Genomic DNA, 26,420 nt, shown 5'->3' with positions numbered 1-26,420 from the left:
TTCTCTGGACAGAATTCTTGCTTACAGGTATTTAGGGGCAATTTTTCAGTTCCTGCAGAAAGAGAATTACATTTTCCACTCAATAGCACCAGAGATGTTTGTGAATCCATGACTTTGTGAGTAAAAGTGGTGTAAAAATCTTGTATTTGCCGATTCCAGCAGTAAGTATGAACTATGGTGATAATTTATTGCTTACAGCTCATACCACTGGACCAGTCCTTCAGCTGGAGGTTCACTCCCTGCTGAGCTGTGTTGCAGACATGACAATGACTGCCCACGACTACCTTCAGGGCTGCTGTTCAGTGTGACCTCCAACCTGAAGAAAGGTGACATAAAATGATATAAATATAGTACATCACTGACATTGTTCTCACTGTCCTACTTGATATACAGGACAAGAGTGAGACCAAAGCAGATATCAGTCCACCTTCTTACTGAGCTGTCCCACTTTTCTAGTAGTTTGCATTCCAGCAACCTTGTAAGTGAACTGACTCCTGTTCTTCCCCTTTGTTTGCATCTTTTGTTGCAGCAGGCCACTCAGCTCATTTTGCAATCACAACTTTCTCCTCCCTCGCTCAGCACAACTTCGGGAACCTGAAAAAAAGAAAAACAACTCTTCCTCTCGCGATAGTAGCTTGCTTATGCAGCCGCCATATTCTGTGACAGTATTTTGATTCGTATCTGCTGGAAGTGAGGAAAAAGAGAAAAGTGAAGGGCTGTCGAGGGGAGGGGGGGGCTGAAGAAGAGGAGCTGTCAAAAAGGTATTCCCGAGTCTCTGTCAAACGGCGGAGGGCTGAGGCTCGGTATCCCTCCCCTAACGCTATTTCGAGGACACACAAGGCCCGGGGCCTCGGTGCATTTGGCTCTACGTCTCCCTGGTAGTAGCTGGACCCCTCTCGGCTTCTCCTCTCCGAGCTCCGCGGCCCTCTGGAGGTCCGGCGGCGGTCTCGGGTGTCGAAGGCGGCCCGGGGAGCGGCGGCGGTGGCAGCGGAGACGGAAAGGTAAGTTTCAGTAAGTTAACGAAGCTTTTGCCAGTTAGCAACAGCCGGAAGAATCCAGTTTTAATAGCGTTGCTGTGAAATGAAAACGCATTTCAGCGTCCTGTGCGATAAGCGCTTTGTATGCCGTGCCATTGTGTTTGAAAGAAAATGGAGAGAAAAACTTTACAGATGTGGAAAAAGTTTTTGTCCACAGCAAGCGGCTAGCTAAATGAGCTAGCTTCAAGTGTTTGGAGGCTGTTCCCGTCTCGGCCGAGTTGGCAATTCATTGTCTGAAGTTTAGAGCACATTCGTTATCCTATCCTCTAAGCCCGCTTTAATATTAATATCTGTAAATATTTCTTAGGGCTCTTTTTATTTTAGCATAACGCTGGCTGACGCTCCATGTTTTGTAGCCCATGTTAGGCTACTTTTTCCATTGAACTCTCCTCTGAAACGTCGTAAGACCAGTCGTGGATGGAAACGTTAAATCATAAAATTGTAGCTTCACTTAACCTCATACGCGGACTATTTTATCTCCAACAAGCCTCCAAGTTACGCCTCAAGTCATTGTTTGCCCCTTTGCTACAACACTGAAACCATTTTTTGTGTAACATGGAAACTTTCTTATAAGTAACGTAGCTGGCTAGCCAGTTTGGCACAGTTGTGTGTCTACATCTGTGACTTTATCATACGTACAAGTGAATGTCTTTGTATAAGCTTCGCTATATGTATCCGGCCATTTTCATAGTAGGTGATGCAAATAGAGCTTCTGAGGTGTACACTTTGACTGGGACCGTTTCAGTATTGCACAACTGCAGCCAAACTGAATTCAAGGAGACACTTACAATACAAGACTGTGTGTTTGGTTGTTTTTAAAGAGTCACTTCACCTGTTTGATAGATTTGAGTGCCCCTCGCGCATGAGATGTTCCTGGTTTGTGACAGTTGTGATGGAGACTCATCAGTGGAGTGTGTTTGAGGCTGTGCCGGCCAAAACGACAGCTCAGTTGTTGCTGTTGTTGTTTATGTTCATGGGACAGCTAAGATGACAGGTGTTATTGTGAGGTAAGACGCCAGGATGGGCTGGAAGGCACGGGTTGTTTTTGTTATTGTTTTAAGTTGCATGTTTGTTTGTTAGGCAAGAGTCAGGTCATTGGAAAATTAGAGATATGGAAGCTGTTTCAAAGTTTTGACTGAGCAAGGTTGATTTAAAAAATCTGCATGCTCACAGAAGATCTTTAGGATATTTTCCTGGCTTGTTGGTTGTTTTCATACAGTGCTAATCATATTTAATGATGGTGATTGCAACCAAATGCACCACAATATTACTGCTTGATGACAGATATTTCATTTTTTTAATTGCTGTGTGTGCATGGTTATAAAGCCTCCTTCTATTAATGGTAGTGTTTGGCCAATTGTGGTGGTCTACTTGGCGCAGTGAAGCCCCCTCTGGGTGCGTTGAGTGTGTTTCTCCATGTTGTATCACTTAGGCTGGTCTTCATATTAACACCAGCCACCAGTCAAATGATGCAGAATGTTGGTTGTGGCTGGAAAGTCTGTCCATTAGCCAGTTTATCAGGTAATCAACCTGTGTCCAATTAGTGTTTTATTCTAAAACTGGCAGCTAAGAAACGAAATTGCTCTTTGAAATCCTAAATTGACTTTGTGATATAAGATAGACTTTCGATATTGTGCAGTAAGTCGTCACACAGTCAAAGCACTACCTACCTGACTGTGTGCTTTTTATAATCCAGCCTTATTTTACTCTCTGTTCTCAGCAGAAGTTGACGGACTGACTGACTCTGCGTGGCTGCTTTGAGACTCTTGAGTTTATTCACAGCCCTAAAGAGCTCAGAATCACTTCTCTGTCTGCCTCTAAACACCTAAAATCTAAACTGTGTTGTCATAGCTAGACTGCAAGAGTGTATATCTTTCATTAGCAGCTTGTGCCTGTCTTGACTTGCAGTCAACATTGCACTTCCTGACCAATAAGCTGCCATGGCCAACTGTTTATAGGTGCAGACCCCTAACTGAAACCATGTGTGCCTGTAGCTGGGCAAATATGTTGCTAGGAGGCCTTGCTGATTTGCCACTCTTTGGAGACTCAGAAACAAATCCTCAGAGCCTGTCTGATAAGTACTAAATCGGCATTTTGGTGAGGATCATGCACTTGCACAGAACAACAGGCTGCTAATTGGGTTGTGTGGGTCCATTTGCATATGCTAACAGGCTAACACAATTAAGTGACTGCACAGATTATAGATTTTAACTCACCTAAATTGCCTTAATGCTTGCTGATGGAGGCGAAGAATTAGGCTCACTTGTTGCGTTTGCTTTTGTACAATAAACAAGCAGGACGAACACTTGGGTTGAAGAACTTTTACAACAAGCTGAGGTTGTGGCATGTTGTTGCGAAGCCTGTGCCAATACTTAAATCTTCTTTCCTGAAAAACCTGTTTCCTGATTTATCACTCGTATTTTGCACAACAGCTTATCACCAGTCAGAGCAAAGGGTGGGGATATGTAGTTTTTCCCTTTTCACAAGGGGAAGGATAATAACTGTTGAGCGTGTTTGGATGGAGGACAAATGCTTGTTGTTTGGATCAACAGTGCAGAGTCAGTTTAACCCAGGAAACGATGTTGGCTTACCTTTCTCTTTTTCTGTGTCAAAACAGATTCTCTTTAAGAGGCTGCGGACTCTGAATGAGTGTAGATATAACTTGATTCTTGCTTCGTCAAGCAGCTTTCTGCTCAGTGACATGTCCACATCGGTCATTATACAGTGTGTTTTCTTGTCAGGGTAAGGCCTTTAATGCCAAATGGGAATCAAATTGGTGGAAGGGAAGGATCCATCACATTATAGCATGCCCATTGCTGCAGACTCAGGAAGAGGGCTTGGTGTTTTTAACCCTCCCCCACTCCAGTGTGTGGCTGTCAGGAAGAGAAACTCTTATTGGAGCCCCCTCCCCCTGTCGAGCTCTCCTGACTTCTCCGCTTTAAATGGAATCCTCCATTACACATGCTGCTCATGGTCCTCTCCAGTTCAAGGGTTAAATTGCATGCATCGAGACTGACACTGCACAGTCCACTACACCTCCCGCTGTCTGCCTGCTCAGTGCTTCTTAATTTTTCTGTTTCAATTTGTAAAGGTTGCCACTTGTTGCAGTGGCTTTGGCACCAAAAACTTAAAAAATAATGGATATTGGAATATTGTTGATGATGGATAATTATCCACAATTATGATGGCACTTACACATGATCATTTGAGGTTTTCCTTATCTACAGCACTTTGTAGTTGTGCATGATAAAGCTGCATTGATTAAACTGTTTTGCCCTTTTGGAGGTAGGAGAACTCCTCAGTGAGTTGACAAACCAACAGCCTTGACAAATTATGACTTTATAATTGCCTGTTTACATATCCAACAGACACTGCATAAGCACTCATTTGGTGTTGTGTTTCTCGCTGCTTGATATATGCAAGGCCAGTATTAACTCTCCTTTGAGCTTTGGTCTAGTCTAGTCCAACTCCTGTGAATAACATCTGGCTCTGTAGTTACTACATGCTTGACTTTCTTGACCAGCTGGTCACTAACTTAATCTCTCCATGCTAGTTGATGCTGGGCAAGTAGTGCACATTCACCTTTTTTTCTGACATCTGCCAGCTGCTGGAAACAGGGTTGAGGAGAGCAGTGAAACTAAGCCAGTCAGTAAAGTATTGGCCTGTGAATCCAAAACACAGGCCTAAAAAAGGCTTAAAAGCTCCAGAAATTTGCAGAATTGGGTGATAATTTGCTAATAAGATGCTACAAGTAACCCATTTTTGATTAGTGAAGCTTCAAATATGAGCATTAATATGTTCCCATGTCCCCTGTCAGTATGTTTTGAATATTGTACTAAAATTAAGACTGGTGCTGAAGGGGCTCTTTTTCTAATACCTGAAAGTCCAGTACAACATGCAGTGAGCAGGTTTAAAAAAAAGTTAACAATGTAAGTCAATCGTCACTATCTCATTTTGTTTTACACAGTTGTCCAAAACTTTACCTGAAAGAAATACTCTATGAATCAACATAAAGTTTTGTAAGTCAGGCAAAGAATGGGCAGTCATGACTAAGAATGTATAAACTAACGGTTCTTTGCCCAATTTCATGACTGAACAGCTCTCATACTCTGGACAGAGCTGGATTTGTGCTCAAAAGTATTGTGCTTCTATACCCTGCCATAGGTTTTTCATAAGACATTTGTTTTTCAGACATGCTGATGATCCAGGTTTGATATGACAAACAGAGTAACGGCACAGGTGTTGCAGCAATGCAGGGTTAGGTAATACAGATAAGATAATGAAGGCGTATGAAGAGTAGGTAATGTCTGATAAAAATGTTAAATGATCAGGAGTGGGATCATCGGAAAAGACAGCTGGGATGTTCCCATTACACTGAGCCATTTATATTTAGCTAAAACTGACCTCTCTCAACTAGAGTTGGGTGGTATGACACTATAAACCATGCAAAGGTGCAAATGTGTCCACTGATAGAGATTTGGCAATACCATATCCACTGTAGGAGCTATCCCTTAAACCGTATTCACACACTCTCATTCACAGTGTATGAACTGCTACACTGCTACACCGCGAGTGAGGGGTCGTGTAGTTGCTTCGTCCTCTGTTCTGATTGACTGTATATTGCTCTCTATGCTTTTGTTGATATCAATATATCAAAATATATGTTGTCATGATATGAATGCAAAAACAGTCATCATTACAGATGAGCCCCCTCCTCCTGCATGCTCTTCCCAGGTACCATCCCTTACCTAAGCCAAACAGTATTTCTAGTAAGTGAGAGCACATCTGACATGAACAGATGTGCTAGATGGGTGAAAGGGAAACTCTGGACAAAGTCTGGACCTGCCTATGCGGACATTGTCCAGAGTTTGAATGAGAAAACTGCTTTAGTGTTTCTGCTATAGATTCAGCATGGGCATGTAACAGTTGATGTAACAATCAGGCTGCCTTGAAGGGTCACATGATTTGGGCAGCAGGACCTTTAACCATGTTCTCATGTGACGTGAGAGCCACAGTTGGTGGTGATAATGCACCTCTGCTGCATCTCTGTTGTTCTCTTTTGGAACCTTAAAACTTCCATTGTAAAAGAAAGTTAGTTTGACTGTTTTGTGTTGTATCATGTGAAGCAGTAGTTTTTATGTGTTCCAAATAAAGGAAGAAAATGATCAAATGTGATGAAGTATGGTACGATATGGTTATTTTACTATACTATACTACTATACCTTAATTTTACAGAACAATTGCTATACTGTGATGTATACATCACTGTGATATGAAGGTACATATACCATGATAGAATGATATCGCACACCCCAAATCTCGAGACATGTAAAGTCTTTCATTTGCTTGATCAGGAAAATAAATAAAAGTGCCACTGACAGTTTCTGTTTCAGTTGCTGGGGTTGGGCGCATTGATGTTTTTCCTGACTTCTTAGTGCCTCAGTTAGTCGTCATTTGTGGTATTTCTTAGACGTTCCCGTATATAATGTGGTGACTCTTCTCATTATATGAGTGTTTGAGATGTTCAGACACGTAGATGAACAATTGTAAGGTCTAATTTAATGACACTGAGATGGTAATTTTAATCACAGTTTGCATAACAAAAAAACATCCCAGGAATTTTGAAGAGCTGTGGGTGCTACTCAGGACGAAGCCTGAGTGATAATGTGTGTGCAGTGTTGCTGCTGTGCCTGATTTGTCAGGGCCTGTTGCTTACAATTTGTAGATCCCAAGGAGCTGCAGCTTTAGTGTCTAACAGAACACACATTTTCATTTAGACTTTAAACTTCTAATAAAAATTCAGAGTGAACTTGCTCGAGTACTACACTGCACAATTCAAGTGAAAGTTGCTTCAGGGGGCTTTACCAAGCATTACTGTCATCAGTTGGATATTGCAACACTGCATATGAGATTCAGTTCCACTTTGTTAGTCCTCTGTCATCATGCCTTTGAATGCACCTCACACTCTGTAGTCAGAAGTACTTTTGTAGGTTACCTTGTTATTGTCTCTTTGGTTATACAGCAGTGGAGTGAACCACATCCTACACTGAGTAGAGGGTGGATCCCCGACCTGAGCCGGGTTCGGACAAAGAAATGATGTTCAGGTTTAGAAATTACGTCCGGGTTTGGGTCAGGTTGGCTTGGCAAGCCTGCTTGACATGGTGCAATCATCAATGGTAAGACTCAAATTGTGCCAATTGTGTGACACGGTGACACAAACTCAGTGCTTCAGCTGAGTCAGACAGGTTCACAGAAATGTTTGGCCTGACACTGAGTAACTAACACTGAGACTGCATATGTGCTGCTTCCTCCCGCCATCTCTGTGCCCTTGACCTGGCCTCTGGGTTTCATTTTTGATGCCTTTTCTATTCCTCTAACATCAGTGCCCCAGCTTCCCTAAACTGACACATCCTCTGTCACAAGCTGCACAGCCCTTGAACTACTAATTCTTCCAAACTATCAAGAGCTTTATTTAATCAGAGACACAGAGAGAACCAGAACCAGAACTAGCATTTACATTTAGATGAAACATGTTTAGTTCATCTATGCACAGTCACTTGTGTTAGCTGCAGCAGGTGTCAGACAAATGTAATGCATGCAGTAGAATACAGTGATGATTCACTCAGACCAACTTCCATTAAAATACTGCATTTTTTGATTATGGTTGGATGTTTATGAAGTTACTGTTTATTCTTAAAAACTTCATCCGTTAATTACAAGGGCTCGTGAGCAATAAGTCAGTTTCAATGATGATTGCAAGAAAAACAGATCAACAAATGCATAAACTTTCCCGTGCCAATGGGGTGCAGAAATGAAAAATTACTGACTAAAATTGCTAATGTCAGTTTTCATTGTCTTAAATTTGTAGACAAGGGTACATTAACCCTGATGTTACCAAAGTTTACTGACTGGTGAATTGTTCAGCTAAATAAATTAACTCAAAATAGACATCCCGTGTAATGGCACTTGTAAATCAGACTGTAACGCAGTGGAATAATTAAAGAGCAGCTTTTCATGCTAATGAAGTGTTTTTCAAGTTTCCTCTGCAGAAACTCGACTATGAAATAGGATAGTAGCGCAACCATCAATTAAAGGAATATAGTGGAGCTCCTCCGCCGGCTCCCTTTGGATGTAGCATTTAAACTAATTGGAACCAGAACCACTGGTGTGTTAAACAGGCATGTTTGGAAAGACAGCAGTGCAGCTCTTGAGACACTTCGGCATTGTTAGTGGGATCAGTGTTGTGCTTGAAGTGTTCATTTCCACCCTTGTTTCGTTTTTATGATTTATTGGTCAATAGAAGGAGCAGACCAGTAGGATTATGTTTCCCTTTATTCTGAGTGACACGAAAATGCGCTGTCACAACAGCATCATATTAACAAACAGTCTGTTGAGCCTATGGAAAACTTATTTACTTCCTGCTGTCAGACTTACGTTTTTGGTGTGATTTACTTTCACATCAAACCAGGTGCAAGAGCCAACAGGTTTGACATGAAAGCAGTTAGAAAATGGCACCTTTTCCAGAATCACGTGTAATTCTTTGGTTTACAGTTTGCAGTTTTATAATCATTTTTTGTGCATAAATGGCATTTTAAAATCACCTCAATGCTTTACAAAAGTCCAGTTTTGTGTGTGTGTTGGGAATCCCCATGTAAAACTAATTTTCCTAACAGTGCATGTCTCTTCTTAAATGATTATTTAACGTTATTAGCTCCAGTGTAGTTTATCACTAAAAGTCAAGCTGCCAGAAGTGTCACATTCTTCCACATCACTTAATGTCTGTTTTGAATTTTCAAGCAGAAAACATCTCTCAGATTTCAAATTGGCTATCTGTGTCTTTCCCTAGACCCACTTTCAGTGCAAACCAGCACTGTTCGACGTTCACAAACAAGCGATCAAATATTTAGCGTTATTACAAGTATTCCCATCAACTGCTGGTTGGCTTTCTCTTGCATCCACAAAAATACTGGCCTTTCTATTGTTCCGTGTCATTGCACTTCCACGTGACTGCTGTTGTTCCTACACGGGCCACTTTTTGAACGCAACGCCTGAGTGACAGCACACAGGAAGATGGTTCAGCGGTTATCTTTGGCCTCTGCTCTCCTCAGAGTCTTGCAGACCATAGCCTCTGCAGCAGGATATGTGTGTGTGACACAAACACTTCCTCTCATAGTGCATAGTGCTCTGAGAAACACCTCAGTTTGCATTTTCACATTTGGCCTCCTCTGCTTAGTTTTGCTTTTTTTGGGGTGTAGATGCCAATTACATAGTATTGTTAAAAAAAAAATGCACAGGAAGTAAAACCAGCTCACTCCATAAGTTTTTTTTTTGTTTGTTTGTTTGTTTTTTTTTAAAGATGTAAGCTTACCTCTTTGCTGTATCAGTTTTGAATAACAGAGTTGCATTTGCTGCTATAAGACGGCGCTGTTCCTCACAGTCCACAGTAAACAGGATCCTTTGGTGGTGAGACAGAGAAAAGCAGACACACACTTGTGCAACTGGTCATCTCATTTCACTCCAGCTGGATACATTGATGTGAAGAGATTCTTCTGTATCTATTTTTGTTTTGGTGTCTTCACCAGACAGAATAATGAGGATTTACAAGAACAACTTTGCAATACATCCATGAAATTGAAATGGTGTGAGTAAGCAGATTGTGAGTGGGCCTCCAGGCTTTCTGTAGGATGGATATTGCAGGATGCTGGCTTATCACTCCCCTGCTTATCCTATGGCCAGGTTCTGGCCCCACGTCCCCTCTGACTCCCTCCACCTTTTCCTCGCAGACACAGAACAGAAAGCTTGTCTTATTCTGTGCTGTTTGTGGATGCCACACAGGGACTGCTCTGTCCTTCATCATTTCTCGCACAGTCTGCTGATGGTCTTTCATCTCTCTCAGGTTTTTTGTACTGATTAACGATGGCAAAGGACTTTGATCTAGTGTCCTATCAGTAACAGCGTGGGCCTCAGGCTCCCATACTCCCTTGCTGTCTCAGTCTGAAAACATATTGTCAGGGCGTGGTGGACAACGGAGTCCACCCAGCTGAAGAGCCTTTGTTTGTTGTGGTTTAGTGTAGCTTTGCCAAGGGCAACTGCCTGTGTGGGTCTCTATGAAATTCTTGCAGCAGTTGTGGTCTATTAAATTAGACCCTACATTTGCTGATGTTTTGCAAACTTTTTTATCTCAGATATAACCACCTGAGCTGCAGGGGAAGAAAACAAACCTTACTTCCCATAACACTCTGAAGGGAATCTTTTTTTCCCCTCCACTGGAGGTTGCACAACAGCACTGCAACCACATACACAAGTAAAGCTTGTGGAGCATCCATAATGTGCAAAGACAACCTTTTTATGTATGTATGTATGCATGCATGCATGTAGAGACGAGTTTGTATAACTTAACCAGAGACTTGGTATAGAGAGAAGAGCATGTTAGGTTAAAGCTTTTAAACATGGAATCAACTGAATAGGGCCTCACCCTTTGTTTGAAATGTGTCTGTAAGTTTACCTGTTCTCAGTTACTCATCCATGTAAACGCCTCTTCAATTTAAAGAAGGGAAGTAGAGCACTCAGTGCCAGGATATCCCTGGCTTAGTCCACCCCCCTCCTGTCACCCTCTTCCCCAACCCCCATACCCCTTTCCTCCCTCTCTTCCATGGTGCCCTTTGGCCTCCCAAACCCACTGGCCTGCCTCCGCTCCTGGTTAGAGATGTCATAACAGAGCCACTCTGCTGTGGTATTCCTTAGAGGAATGTGCTGCCTTGGGTTCTTGTGTGTGTGTGTGTGTGTGTGTGTGTGTGTGTGTGTGTGTGTGTGTGTGTGTGTGTGTCGTGGGGTAGTTTGGCTGCTGTCTCTGCAGTGTATCAGGCCAGATCGGCACTGGCACCCTCCAAGGCACACCTGCTGGTGCCAATCCAAGCAAAGCTGCTGTGTCGTCCCTCGCGTCCTCTGCAGGCACCAGCACAGCCGATCACTGCCTGCACACACTACACCTCCACACATGGGCCAAATGTGGGTGTACAGGAAAAGAGCCATGCATTTATCCAGAGTACAGATGAATAATTGAGCATTTCAGAGTGTCCTAAGTTTGGCAATAAGTGTAACTTGTACTGCTATATCGTGCAAATCACCTTTATAAACAGAATTTGTAGACAGTGTATAGGGTTGTCGATCAGTGCCAGTAACTCAACAGGTTCTTGGGCAGGTGCTGAGATATCTAGCGTCCTGATCATACTTTTTTGGCCATACTTGTTTTGGAACCAAAAATCACTTCCCAACCGTCCCACTCACTTTAAACAATCTCTTTACATGCTGTATCTTGTTAACTAGCAAGCTGTCAGGAATACATCAGAGTCACCTGTTGAAACACTGCAGGCACTTCATCCAGCTGCTGTCACTCATTCCTACATCTTGGTTAAGAAATTATTTAATTTCAACCAATGCCAACTGCTCTTAAAACCACAATGTCTCATTTTTTTTATTTCTGTGTTTACATTAAGCAAGATACAGCATGTAAATGAGACAGATTTTTTTGCTTCACTTTTGATGGAGCCAGGCTAGTCGTTTCCCACTTGCTTCCAACTATAGGTTCAGTACAGTAATATATCCCCAGAGACTGTCCTCGACACCCAGAGATGAAACTGACATCCATTCATGTGACACAGAGAGCTAGTGTATTTCCTGAAATATAATTATTATCAATTGAACGCTACACCCCTCATAGAGCAGCACTTTCCAAATTAAATGAATTGTTCTATGATGATATTACAACATTTCACAGGTCATATAAACTGATCACCAAAAGCAGAAGGCGTAATCAATGTAGTTTTTGATAGTTGATGATGATATTGAACAGGTGTGTATTAAGTCAATTACCTTGATGTAGGTGAAAAGGGCCTGCTCACAGAGGGAGACAAATATGACTTGAATGTTTTGAGAGGGCTGGAATGGGACTGAATGGCATCTCAGCAGCAGAGGAGTCATGTGACTTGGCTGCTACTTGTCTTTTGGTTGGCCTCAAGGTGGGGAATGATACTCCTAACAGCTGCGGGAAGCATTTCCGGCAAAGGGTTTTCTCCTCAGTCAGGCACACGGAGGCCCAGCAATATACTGAAGCAGCGATGCATCGATTACTACTTTTCCACTAACAATAGATGTTCTTAGCACAAGCTTTTGAAAGTGTGGTATTGTGCTGCTTACATGGCTATACTTTGAACAGTATTATGTTAGGGGTCACTTGGAAAAATTGTTAAATATATCAGATGTTACGGATTTGCTCTTGGTCAGAGTTGAGTATTTATCTGATACAGCATCTGTGACAAGGACCTGTTGGAGGTGTGATTAAAAGGCTTCATAGAGGCCTTCTTCCATGTGTATAAGGACAGGAGCGGTGGAGTGAAATGATGGAATGAGCTGACCAAAGACAGAAGTACCGCTAATGTTCTGCTGTCTGTGTGCTTCAAAGAGCACGATGACACATAGTAAGTGCATTTTGTAAGGCAATAAAGGGTGAAGATTTGGCTGGTGAATACTTGGCATGTCATCACTAACCACCTGAGTGCAAGCAGTCTCATTGTGTTCAGTTGCCTTGCAGTGAGTGTTGAGAGACAGCACTGCCACCCAAGCTCAAGCTATAGTGGGCCGGAAGGTCACCAGTTCGAATCTCAGGCCAGGTGAGTGTGGGAGGGGGAAGTGGATAAGAAATGCTTCTCCCTTCCTCAGCATCTGAGGTGGAGGTGCCTTTGAGCAAAAATAAAATAATTTTACAATTAATGGAAGAAATAATTGACAAATGAATCCGTTATAGAATGATCATTAGTTGCAACTCTGCAGTAATCTATTGTGAGACCATAGGTTAAATACACAAGTAACACAAGTGTGCCGAAAAGACGGAAACCTTAGTCAGTGGTTTGTCGATGAATACAGGTTTTTTTGTATATGTATCCTGTGCAATTTCAACATCTTAAAGCCTGTTTTGTTTTGCAGGAAAGATTGGGTGTGATCTTTGAGGATGATGGCACTCTCTCTCTCTCTCTCTCTCTCTCTCTCTCTCTCTCTCTCTCTCTCTCTCTCTCCCTCCCTCTGTGTGTGTGTGTGTGTGTGTGTGTGTGTGTGTGTGTGTGTGTGTTTGTGAGAGAGAGAGAGAGAGACAGACACTTCCTCTTGAAGGTGGGGCTGTGGGATTGACATGGAAGTTATGTGAGGTATTTATGGCTTTTTGTATGCAGCTTTGTTATCTTAAGGACAGAGCATAGAAGGCTGTTAAGGTACCACACTACATACCAGGTATTAGTCAACCTCCAGACAAAAGGTTGACGATATATCAGTTTCATCACTGTCACAGGTGTCACGTTCTGCCACAGCATGGGCTTTGCAATGCTGTCATTACTGTGATAAATGTGTTATCAGATTAAAAATATTGTGCTTTACTGTGGCTGCGATAACATGCAGGTAGAGGGCTGCGCACATACTCATAGACCTGGAGTTACACCCACTAACTACTGTTTTCCTCCTATAATACTGACTTACTAACACAAAGATGTGAAGGTAACATTATGAGCAATGCATGCCAATTTCTCTGTTGTTGGCTCCAAGAACCAACACAAAAGTCTTCATTTACTCCCTCCATCTAAGGAGGTGATGACCCAGTTGATTAACTTGATGGGAATATCTCCACAACAACAAGCAATATCTGCATACTTACTATTGAGGGACAGTGTGAGAAATTGTGTGAAAGTTGATTCTCATTCAAAGCCAATTAAATAACCAGAATAGTAGGTTGGGTGTGGGAAACTGTTTTTTCAGATTGCTTTTTGTGTAGTCTCACATAGCCAGACCTAACATTATCTCGACACTTCAAACTGCACCACAAACTCAGCTGGTTTTGTTGTTACAGGAAAGCCCCCTCTGCTGCCAGCTGTGTTGTATGTGCGTCGGCTGCTGCTGCATGTAAATGTACTTGATAGACTGCAGTATACTGTAGAAGGTCGGTGGGTCGATCCCATGGGCCCATGCAGTCTACATGTCGAAGAATACTTTGGCAAGATACTGAACCCCAAATTACTCCCCATATCTGTGCTATCAGTGTTTGCAGGTGGGTGTCAGTGGCTATTGCTCCTAATTAACAGATGGCACCTTGCATGCTAGCCTCTGACACCAGTGTGTGAATGAGTGAATACTGGCTTGTGTTGTAAAGTGCTGTGAGTGGTCAGTTAGATATACTGTGAAAAAAGTGTACAAAGCAAAAATAATCCTGTGATATAAAGCTTTGGTCATATCACCCACCCCTACTCCAGAACACTATGAAGATGTTACTTATGATTTTGGGTTCAAATACAGTTTCTCAGCAGTCAGTACCCTGCACTATGTTCCTTTGAGTGTGACAGATGCATAGCCTTGCATCTGATTCATTGATGAAAAATGAATTGAAACCACAAGAAAACTGACTTACTAAGATAACTACACAAGTTAAGATAGCTACACAATAATTGCTGATGCACACATCTAAATACTTCATAGAAGTCCTAAAGCTTTGACTGATAACTTCTATCACATTCTGATTTGTATGGGTTTGATGCTAAGCTCAAGATAACCCAATGAATTCAAAAGCTTAAGCAGCCCTTAATGAGGCAGTCAGTTGTATGAGAGCTTGTAACCATGGCTCTTAAACTCACAAATAATCTGCGATTGTGAATCATGTCGTGGAGGACTCTGCTGCCATGCAGCTGGCCAGTTAAGCCGAGCAGCCTTTAAAACTCCTGGCGGAAAATCGATCAGAACCAACTGTTTCTGAACCTTTTTTTAGCCCGCCACCCCACTGCAGTCAATGTCTTCCCAACCCTCACTGGTATCAGATCAGTTTTCACATAACTTGGGTTTCCTTCAATTCATTGCTGTCTGTCTGCAATATGACAAAAACGAGCAGTTGTGGTGTTCTGAGTAGGGCAGTGGTCAGTCTCTCAGTTCGGTTAATGTAAACAAGCTTTGATTACTTTGTATCTGTTAAATGTAGTTCACTGGCTACTTGTACAGTGTTCTCTTCCACTTAACAGCTCAGCTCGTATTTAGTTGTTTTTAGTAGCAGCCAGCAGGTTCACTCTGCCACATGTCCATGAGTCACTGTATGACTCGTTGTTGTGGATAGAGTCTGGAGGTGCTCCACAGTGCAGTGTGTTGCTGTGATCAGTGAAAGCAGAGCTCTATGCGATCAATAGGTACAGTGAAGTACCACTCGCCTCACTGTCTGGTGCGTCTCAATATTCAGCAACCACTTCAGCTGTAGAACAATCATTTCAACACAATCATGATTTCAGACCACACTGGAAATTCTAGAAATACGAGTGTACATGAACACCAGTGTTCTTCAAGTCAAATGATCATTTGCACCTGATAGAAATGTTTGCAGTTAGTAAAGACCCTGCTTCCATTCAGGAGCTCCTGTATTCTTCTGAAGTCTGCTGTGTTTGTGACTCAGAAGGAGAACACAGTGGCTTTGTAATTACTACTTGACAGCTGGTAAATTAGAGCTTTGGACAAATACACAAAGGCAGGGTTAGTTCTTCCAGTGATGGACGGCTACCTGCCAAAACCTCTGACAAAGTCAACAAACACACTTGCCTTAACCTAAATTTACCTCTAGTTGAGTTATGTCTGGTCAGTTTTCCTCACTTGTTAGGGGAAAAATGTGGTTCTTAAACTTCATATAAGCCCATTTGCTTTAAAAGACGTACTTAATATGAAATGATGACTATAGTCACATTGCTTGTTTTAAGTGTATACTGCTTTAGTCTTTAACCTGTTCAGTTTTTAAATCATCAATGTTGGAGTGCATCAAAGATTACACAATGAAATACCTACCAGTAATCCCAGTTGAAATGATTAGTTGATAAGTTTTCTGTTGTCCGACTAACGAAATAATCCGTAACTATTATATTATAATTGTTTCCTCATTGAAATCTTGAATAAAAATGACGTCTACATATGTTATGGAACAAGTGGGCTGCCCCTCTATGCAGGTGAAGTAGTAAATGTAATGTGATTAATTGTAGTTAGAGAAGTGGTAGGATTAGGCTTGTCAACAACGTTTATTTGGCAGAAAACCCAAAATATATAACATTGCAAATATATAAGCTTGCGTTATGTTACCCACATCCAACCTGCTACTGTGGTTAATTAATTCAGCATTGTTGTTCGCACTTTCTTTTGACTGTCCCTCAATATTAAATACTCCAACATTGCTTCAGCCTGTTGGTCAGCAATAGCTACTACTAGCCACATTAGCTGCAGAACATGCTGACAGTTTCAGAAATTGCTGTCTCCATTAGTCACTTGGAAGCATGGGAAAACATGGGAAAATAGGGTCCATAATCAGATAATGTGACTGGAATTTCTCCTGTTTGTCTGGGACATTGAAATCTTGTCACCCCTTCCTGATGCTCACCAACAAAGTCTGTCTCATCTGCATCCTGCATTCAGTGTTTCCCAGTATTTGCTGCTCCACACCTTGTTGTTGCAGCGTGTTATTTTGGAAGAAGATCTGAAAAGTTGTCTCTGGAACCTAAGCTGTCATAGCGGCTGTCCAAATACAACTGGATCTAGCAAGACATGCAGTGATATAATAAATAATATATGCAGAAAGCCCGTAGCTTTTCAGCGCAGGCCAGAGTCCTGCTGCTATACTGTGCTGACTTTGTGTTATCCTGTGATATAAAGTGCTCAGACATGCATCCAACTGCTTCATATACCCATTATAAAGGTTTGGATTGCAATTTTTTTTCCCCCCATCGTCTCAACTTGGATTGGTTGGGTAAAATCTCCACCCTCCTCTTGGCCTGTGGTAGTATTTGGAAGAATACTGCTCTACTTGCAATAAGTGCCAACAGTTTGTAAAGCATTTGCCTCCCAATAAGGTGTGAAAGTAATGTACACAGTCACATGGTTTGGACGCTGCTGTTTTGCTGAATGTTTTATGGCTGGAAAAATAACCTCTATCATGTATCCTATCTTTCCTGAGAGTTGGTTTGGAAAGTTTGGCTTATAGATTATATTATACCTGCTCAATGAGAGTCTGTGTTGGGGCTTGTCAGCTTGCACTTAATGTTTCCACAATGTAAGGAGAAACACTGCACAGCGTGCCCTGCTGAAACCGTTATAGCCATGCGCTTGTTCTTTCTTTTCACTTATTAATTTTTGCTTTGTAGATTGCTCACACCCTCTTTTTTAATTCAGATTTTCTTGGAAGAAACCAAACAAAAAGATTAGTGGTTTAGGATAAGGCTTTTCATGTTGCTGAGGTTTCTATTTTAAGCTCAAGCTGTGGTCCTGACATGTTATGCCATAAGGAAAGGAAAGCAGGGAGGAAGGTCCTTAGAAACAACTGTTGTGCAGAGGTGGAGGATTGTTGCAGAGCCGCTTGCTAGACAGCTGCACCCTTGGCAAAATTCATACCTTTTATAATGTTGTGATCAAGAATGTAAATCCTAATTATGTCTTGATAAAAATTGCATTGCGCACAATAGTTTATCACAGCCCCTTTGAAATATCAACACTGTTTTCAACGAACTTAATAACCAAATAATTTGAGTGCTTACCATCAGTCACCGTCACCATTAAGACATGATTTGGGGCAGTGTTTTTCTTAACGTTGCTTACACTGGAGCTTAAAGTACTCAAAGCTCACAGCTGGACGTGTGGATAGCTGGCTCTCATTTTAACACACAATCAAGGTGCTCTGGGCATGTTTGGAGCTGGGTCTGGCTTTAAAGGACATTGCGGTCGTGATGTTTGTGTGATGGTTTTGTTTGACAGAAATTTGCAAAGATGCTTTGTTGTCCTCCTTCAGTTTTTTCCCATGTGGCCCATTTGCAGATTGGCTCTTTATTCTTTCTGTCAACCGTCTGTCTCATCTTCTGTAACCATTTTCTTTTCTAAAGAATGAGCCAGTCTGTATTTACAGAAGTCATTACAGCGATGGTTTGTATTTGCAAACAAACTGGTGTGGAGAGAATATGTCCTTTGAGCCCAATCTGCAACAGATTTCAGGAAGTCCTTCAAGAAATCCTCTTGGTGAAATTATAACTTGTCATTTTCTATTGAATGAATGGTTAGAAATATGATACATCTGATTCATAAATCCAAAATCCCAAATTAAAATGTCATGTATAATAATGCAGATCTAGCCTGGCATGAACAGTTTTTTGCTGCCACAGATCTACCTCCTGATCTTTCTCAATAGATCTTCTGTTGACTGTTTGCTGTGTCACACAGTTTTGTGGCTTCACTGGCACCACTTTGGTAGAAAATGAGCCTCCTGTGATCAACTATGGAGCAGTCTGCATGTCAATGTGGTTCATTTTCTGACCTTAACCTTTTCAATTCTGAAGGAATACAGAGTGCTCTGTTAACCAAATAACAGTGTGCATTATAGTCAGTGTGGTAGTTTCTGGAGTTGAATCCAGCTGTATTGACACACATAGTTTGGCTGTAATAAACTTATTGGTTAGAGGACAGATGGACCAAAAAAAAGGCGTCACTAAGCAAGTATTGAAATGAGTTGATACAATATGTTGAATTTGATAAATTGAAATGCTTGTATGACATCCAAGTATCTTATTAATTAGTCATAATTAAATAGTCATACGTGTCTCACAAAATCTATCCGTAAAATGACATTTTTCACTATTACACACGGATTACACACAGGCACTCTTCTTTCAACTTAAAGTATGCCTTTTTAAAATCAATGTAGGTGTGTCACAGTAAGAGGAGTGAATGCTCCGAATTATGTCCACAGTGATCTAATGTTGCATAAGAGTAAAACATGATAAAGGGTGTTTTATCAATATTTCAGAAAAGTGCTGTATTATTAAAACGATGAGATGATCATTCATTGTAAAAATATTTAGCAAACTAGTCGAGCTTGTCATTATCCTATCATATTCACTGACATGCCGCCCTGCATCGTTGCCTTAACCATTACAAACCGCCCACTGACACCAAGTTATGTTTTATTTACGATCGGCGTGGCAGAGATTCTTGGAAATCACTTTCATGGTGTACAGTGTTAATTTGAATTTTCAGTCACTATCTCCTCTAATGCAGACCAGACGCCTCTTGCTGCTGAATGCGTTTGCATTTTTCTAGCAGTGAGTTTAGTCAAACCGTGTATGTTTTAACTCTGCATCTCTTCCATACCACAAAGACACAGCTGTGTGAAGATAAGCTTGTTTATGCGGTTATGGATAGTTGACCTTCTGGTCATCTGTTTCCACATGTGGATATGGAGTTGGAAGATGGTTCATAGTAGTATGTCATGAATCCATAATATGAAGGAAGAGAAAAGTCCTCTTTGGGTTGGCTTTTTTTTTTTTTTATTGTCTGGAGGCAGTTGGAGAAAACATTTGTAATATCCCCAGTGTTAGCAAATCAGCAAGTATACATCTCCCAAGGCTCTGATTTTCAAACACAAAAAAATAAATATTAAAGTATTTAATTCATAATGAATATAGAACTCCTCTGTGTTTGCAGTACAAATCAAAATGAATGTTGTTGCGTTGTGTTTAAAATGAGACAAGGAATATGCAGAGCTGTAAAGAAAAAGTTGGTAGTTGTAATTCAACAATAAAAAAAAGGATACTGTAAGCTAAATAATGTTCAAAACATTCAAAAACAGGTTTTGCAAATGTTATGTGAAGTCGGAAATGTATTCAGCATCATCATAAGGCTATAGGACACATTCACAGTGTGTTCAGGTTGAGATTGGACATACTGAATATTATGTGGAAAGAATATTTGATATATTCTATATACATACCATAGTACATAAGACCATAGTAGTTAGCTAGGACAGTGGTTCACAACTTTGTCTTTGTCTGAATTGTGAGTAGTGATGTTCCCTCCACAGATGGTTTCATGTCAGTAGTAGACACCTGGAGAAGTAAAACAATCCAGTATTTCAGAATAAAGATTAGAAAAGCCAGGAATATGTCTGTAGAAAAACATGCTAATACCTATATTGTGAATTAGCATCTTAATTGTGCAGCCGCCTGAGGGGTCATGACCCCCAGGCCACCCCCATGACACAGCGTTTCCTCAGTTATAACTTTGATGAGGCCTGTTAATGGATGAAGGGTCTGAGAGCACTTCACTCGTGGTCAAGGTGACTGCAGGTGAGAGCAGCTGTCAGGCTCTGTGATGGAACACACACATTTGCACCTGAAGAAGCTGCTGGATGAGCTCAGCATTTTGTTGCCCACAGAAATTTGGTGTTGAACATGTGGGAGGAAGAGGGGAGGACAAAAAAGTAGGAGGTAGGTCAGCATCAACTAGTGTCTGAGTCCAAGCTTATGTTCACACACACAGAAAAGCAAGCTGCAGCAAGCGCCCGACTGCTTCACCTACTTACCACTTCTAAATGCCGCTCTTTCCTCCTCTCCCTTCCTTATACGGCCAGGACAGACTCAACCTGCCAGGCAGCTTTTTTAACCATGATTTACGGTGTTTACAAGGGAAAACACAAAGTTGGCACAAGTTGGACTGGTAGTTCATTGACTGCACAAAGAGCCCAGGAGAGAGGCTCGCCTCCATGTGTCTAAGACCTCCCAGTTTCCCACAGTGCCTTGGGAGGGGTTGGTCGACCTGGGGAGCTGGTGCCCTTGCCTGCTTCCAATAAACCACCAGCTGCAGGCTGCGGTGCTGAAGAATTTTTGATTTCCTGCACACACACTCCCCCACCACGACGCACATACACTCACACGCTTGCTCACAAACACTCTCATACTCCTGTTTTCAAAAGTGGGCACCTAATAGCCGAGGCTGTCTTGCAGAGTTGATCCCAGCTCTGTGTTCACTATGAGGCCCAGGCTTCATGGCACAGTTGAGAGCAATTTGGGTTCTGCACATAAAGTGTGGTTTGTTTCTGTTCTGGAGACATTGCTTGGAACAAAAGAACTGCCTCATGTATGGGGCTCATGTGCAAGCTTCACATACTTGCAGTGAATGTGTTGTCCACCAGTGTTGTCATTAGTATGATGAATTTAAATTGATGAAGGGAAATATTATTGTCTAAAAGTTATTTGTCTCAGTTATGTGGTGAATTTTTCACTCTGAGGACATAAACTGGTAATAAGATTCAAGATTTACACTCTCAGCTCGGCCTTTCAAGATGAAGTTTCAGGATGTTTTAAGATAGTGTTGTTGAAGATGCACAACTGTTTCAAGTTTCCGTTGATGACACCACTGCAGTTTATCTTAATGTTCATTTTAGTCGTACACTTGACATTAATATGGTGGGAAATCACTTTGATTCAGTGCGTCACAGCTTTTGTGATGACTCGAAAAGCTCTTTTGTTAAGACTAGTCTCCTCGGTAAAGTTTCCATGCAGGCATGTGCGTTCCTACACTCCGTGGGAGGCAAGGTATGGCTCTTCACAGACATTGAATCAGAATGAAAATTAAAAATCTGCATGAATCAAGTTGCATTCTTCAGGAACAACAAGTTTATATGAGTATTTCTCAGAAAAATGAAGAAGGAATGGCATGAGAGTAAGTGTAGCATACCCTCTATGGGACTGCTGTTCACTTGTCTCCATCAGGAGTACAATCACAGGGACTCTACGCTGCATGTGGCACAGCTGAGACCGGCTTGTACTACAAACAAATCCATCAATATGTAATCAGCTTAGATTTTTTTCTTTACTTTCGATTTTTTATTTTTGGATTCCCGTGCATAAATGACCAATTCAGATTGATTATTAACAGCTCTTTTTTGCAAATGTGTCACTCAAGTGCAACATGTTTACCAGGGTTTGTGGGCCGTTCTGCAGTGCAGCATACTTGTTAACGTGTGCATGTGTCAGTGTGTGCACCAGACACACGCACGCCTGCGATCCTGTCCATTGCTTCTTTGGAAGACTTGGGCGCCTTCCAGCAGCCTTCAACAGCGTCCACTGCCAATTAGTCCCTTTATTTGTTTAAATTCTGCTGGACCAAGACACAACAGTTAGACATTCCATGTAATGCCGCTGGGCTGCTCTGTAAAGCTGCAGAGGATGTTTCTGATTGGCGTTCAGATGGGATCCTTACTGTTTCCATTGTATTTAATGTTTCTCATATTTGAACTACCATTCCTGCAGAACCATTGGAAGGTTTGATTTGACGAGGTCAGCAGTGTCCCAAACGATCACGATCAGAGCATTTAGTCTTTGCATGCTGAAGAGAGAATCGCATGACATTTTGTTGTGTGTTTTTTGTTCCCAGTAATGTGTAGCCTCTTTGTTTATACCAACTAGTTTTGTGTGGGCTATCGCAGCAGCCACAGCATCAGGTGCTGGGCTGATTTCTGCCAAAAGCCTCCTGTTGATTATTTATCCACATTTTATTTAGACTTTAATTGAATTGGACGTTTTTAGGTGCATTCACTCTGGCAGAGTGAATGAGCCCATTGATGGAGAATGGCAGGCCTGCTACCTCCAGAAATGAGTGTGGGGCTGTGGGTCAATGCTTTGGCACGGTGAGTAACAGCCTCAGCAATAGAAGCTTTGTCTCTATCTCTGCTGGCAGTGCACTGCTGCCTCAGGCCCTGTTCCACCAGCGCCTCCAGGGACAGCAAGGACTAATCTGCTCCACCACCCACCCCCCACTCCAGTGCACCCCCCACCCCCCCCACCCCCACCTCAGAGCCACCCACACACGGACCGGCTGCAGGCCTATAATTACGTACAGTGAAGAGGTGTGGACCTTTTTGTTTTTGAAGCCAGGAAATAATCTAACCACACTGTTGACCTGTAACTGGGTTAGCCGCCAAGTAGTGAATTTCCTTTCCCACAATGGTTGAGCTGCCCGGCCTCCTGAGCTGAGCCTGAATGGTGGACTGTAGTTCTCTGGCTCTGTGCAGTGATGGCTCATCTTGGCCTGTAAATCAAACAGGCATATTTAGACTGATAATGTATTGGGCTCCAAAAGCGTTGTGTGAAGTAGCATAGTTTCGGTTTTCTGTAGACTTTATTTGCTTCATCTGCCAGAGGAGATGCCATATGCTTTACTAGTGGCGCTAAGATTTGTTTGAAACATGTAATCTGAGAGATGGCAAACTGTTCTCCTCCTGTTTGCATTTAGAGGCTCTCTATGTTGCATCTTGTGCTTCCTTTTTGACACACAAAATGAATGCCACAGCCTGATGCCATAATTGCAAAACTTTCCGTTTCCTTGTGTTGCAAAAGACAAAAAAAAAACATTGACTGATGGTTAGTTGTAGAACCTTGTGTAAATAGACAGTTTTCAAGTTTTGTTATCCAGAAGTTGATGAGTTTTCTCTTTCACACAGTGGTTGAAGGAAAGATTTTCAGAAATAAACTGCTGGAGAAACTTTCAAAAAGTGTTTGTGACAGACCGAAAGTTTTCTGTATAGATGTGATTGTTTTCACCGTGGTAGCACAGAATGTAAAATGCATCTCCCTTTTTCAGTGGCCAGTCTCTGAGGGAAGCATGGCTTCTCCTTCATACTGCCCACACAACCCTCTGTGGACTGCAGGAAGATAAAACTATGCTTAGGTCGAACAAACGCTCTACAAATCTGTTACCTCCAGAGTACCTCAGGTTTCTCTCTCTCTTTCTTAGTTTAGCCACTTCCTTGTGGTTGGCGCCCTACCATTGACAGTAGCCAAATAGCTCGTCTCTCTGTTATCAGCTTCATACGGATGTTTTGCGAAGCCAATTTACGACTTTTCAGTTATGACATTACACATCCTCATAGCTTAGATAAGACAGAAGCACAGCTGCTCAGATAAATACTTGGCAGAAATAAGGGGCCATTGTAATTTGAAGCACACTCTTGACTTTTCTTCATCGTTAAAGAACTGTGTTCAAGTGTTTGTAGATTTTCTGGGTTATTTCATGCCTCAAACATCACTTTCCCTCATGTATTAACATTCCTGTCAAGAGACTTCTCACTTGTTCCTTCACTCTATAACACACTGCATTGATATACTGAGAGCAGAACAGGGTATGCTTCATGTGTCACAGTGTTTTGAATGGCATCTGAACCTCCCACAGGAAGATGTTTCGAAAGAGTGTGGTGAGGAGAAAAGTGTGGGATAACAAGACATGACTGTCGTGCAGTTTAACTTTCAAGTTCTCATGACTGTTCTGTTGCGTGTCGTGTTTGTCCGTGTTTCTAGTCTCTTACCATAGCAGGTTAATGGTTTGAGAAGTGAGCTTGTACCCGAAGGTGTGCCAGATCACGTGTGTTGGCATGGAAGGGGGCATGTAATGCTGTTTAGAAAGTTGTGTCAGTTTTGCAGAGCTGTTCACGATATCAACCATTTGTGAACTCTGGATTGATTCTACTCAGGAATTCAGCCAACTGCAAGGAAGAGCTTGAAATCCCCGCTCCTGTGCGTGATCATGTTTTTTTTCAGGCGTGTGCACAGAGAGGAGAGGCCATTCAAGTCCTTGAAATGTTTGTGTGAGAGAGAGAGAGAGAGAGAGAGAGAGAGAGAGAGAGAGAGAGAGAGAGAGAGAGAGAGAGAGAGAGGAAAAAAGTTGAGATAATCATTATGTAAGGTCAATGCTGATATTGTGGTGTGCCGCCACAAATACATCTCTGATGAAAACTGAGCTTTGAAAATCAGTGTTTTTACATTAAAGTAAAGAAAATAGAATTGTGCACTAGATTATTTTTTATTAAGAACGTATAGGGCATTGGTGGTCTTGTTTGGTTTAGTTTGCATGTATTATCATTAAATAATAGCAAATGAAAGCCTCTTCTCTGGTTAATTAACGTTAATGTCCCTCAGATATGTGTGTGTGAGACCGTCAGGAGGAATCAAAGTATACAGCCCTGCAGTCCGATGTCTTTGTGCTGCAGCGTCAGAAATGAAGCATTATTCTGGGGAATAAACTGTTCTGCAGAGCTGCCGTACATTGAAGCTTAACAGTTCACTTTATGTGAAGATTTGCCTCAAGTTTGCCCCCCCCCCCCCCGATTCAGGGATCTGAAATGAATGCCATCTGTCATCATTGAGGATGTCTGAAAACTCCCAGGCATAATGAAATGGACAACCTCAAATGTCTGATGGATGTCTTGTCAAATGGAGTTGCACTAGACCACACTGGCTCCTTCCCTGCTGCTTGGACATGCTCACTTTTTCACTGAATGTTAACAATACACAGACTTCTTCAGCTCATACGACTGTGAAGATTCCCATCTGAGTATGGACGAGAGAAATATCGGATTCTTTGTGTTTCTTTAAGTTTTTATAGAAATAATGTGGAGGGGACTTTGTTTTCTAATCAGGTGCTTCGCTTTTTTATCTTTCTTTCAATTTAGAAGATGTTCAAGATGAAGGTGGTTTGCTGCCACGACTGACGCCCCAGTGCGCTGAACAGAACAAGCAGTCCTGACCTGGCAACATACGAATGGCCCAGGGAAGCCACCAGATTGACATTCAGGTTTTGCATGACCTGCGCCAGAAGTTCCCTGAAGTACCAGAGGGTGTTGTCTCCCAGTGTGTTCTGCAGGTCAGCAAGTTCAAACCTCTGACACCAGAAAAGATGATTTTTGCTGTTTTGATTTTTTTTAAACAAACACTGGCAGTTACCAGTTTTTTGTTAATTAAATATGTGCATTGGTATCATCCTCAGAATCAACTGTGCTCCATTGCTTAGCATTGTTGTTTTGACAGAGCCTACCAAACACACATAATGTACAATCAGAGGAGAGAAGTGCCAGGAAAGATCTGAGAGAAATGGTAGATTAGTATAAACTCAACATTAATTAAGCTGTGTTTTCTTTTATGTCAGCTTGTTTACTTTTACTTCCTGTGTCTTACTGTCTTCCTGGCTGGTAAGACCAGGGTAAATAAACCAGGCCAGTGCCATAAATTTAGCTGGTTTGTCCCTTGTTTCCTAAATCATAATTGTATGTCGGTCAGACAAAACTGTTTGTACAGTATGTGCAGAATACAAAAACAGAATGTTATCAAACTTGTTAACAACAGTTTTCCAAACTGTTCCTGAGTCCATGTAGTAATCTCCTTCATACAGTCATGTGTTCACAAAGTGGTGAACCTCTCTCCATCCTTGCTTGTGAACCACTGAGCCTGATGCCCCTTTCATACCCAGTCATGATGCTATCACCTGTTACCGATGAACCTGTTTACCTGTGGAATGTTCCAAACAGGTGTTTTTGGAGCATTCCACTACTTTCCCAGTCTTTAATTGCTCCTGTTAAAACTGGTGTGAATAGTGTTGCTGCATCGAATTCAGAATAAGCAGATATTTGCAAAAATCAATGATGATGATGAGGTTAAACATTCAATATATTGTCTTTGTGCTGTTTTCAATTGAATATATTTATGAGTAGCAAATTATCACATTCTGTCTTATGTT

General features: G+C 41.8%; 1 protein-coding gene across 4 annotated transcripts in view; it reads left to right on the top strand.

The window, feature by feature from the left end:
* The first annotated feature begins 637 nt into the window (after positions 1-637).
* tab2 (TGF-beta activated kinase 1 (MAP3K7) binding protein 2) overlaps positions 638-26,420 on the top strand; it is a 36,935-nt gene continuing 11,152 nt past the window's right edge. The window contains exons 1-2 of one of the 4 annotated variants that reach the window (XM_076756709.1): positions 638-1,001; positions 25,360-25,550. In XM_076756709.1, the coding sequence (XP_076612824.1) occupies positions 25,449-25,550 (102 nt within the window). In that variant the 5' untranslated portion in view covers positions 638-1,001; positions 25,360-25,448. Of the gene's footprint in view, positions 1,012-25,359; positions 25,551-26,420 lie in introns of all 4 variants that reach the window. The other 3 variants (XM_076756710.1, XM_076756712.1, XM_076756711.1) reach the window with 3 other exon arrangements.

This window comes from Chaetodon auriga, chromosome 18, assembly GCF_051107435.1.
Source record: "Chaetodon auriga isolate fChaAug3 chromosome 18, fChaAug3.hap1, whole genome shotgun sequence".
NCBI lineage: Eukaryota > Metazoa > Chordata > Actinopteri > Chaetodontiformes > Chaetodontidae > Chaetodon > Chaetodon auriga.
Note: the sequence above shows the minus strand (reverse complement) of the source record. Positions and strands in the feature narration are given on the sequence as shown.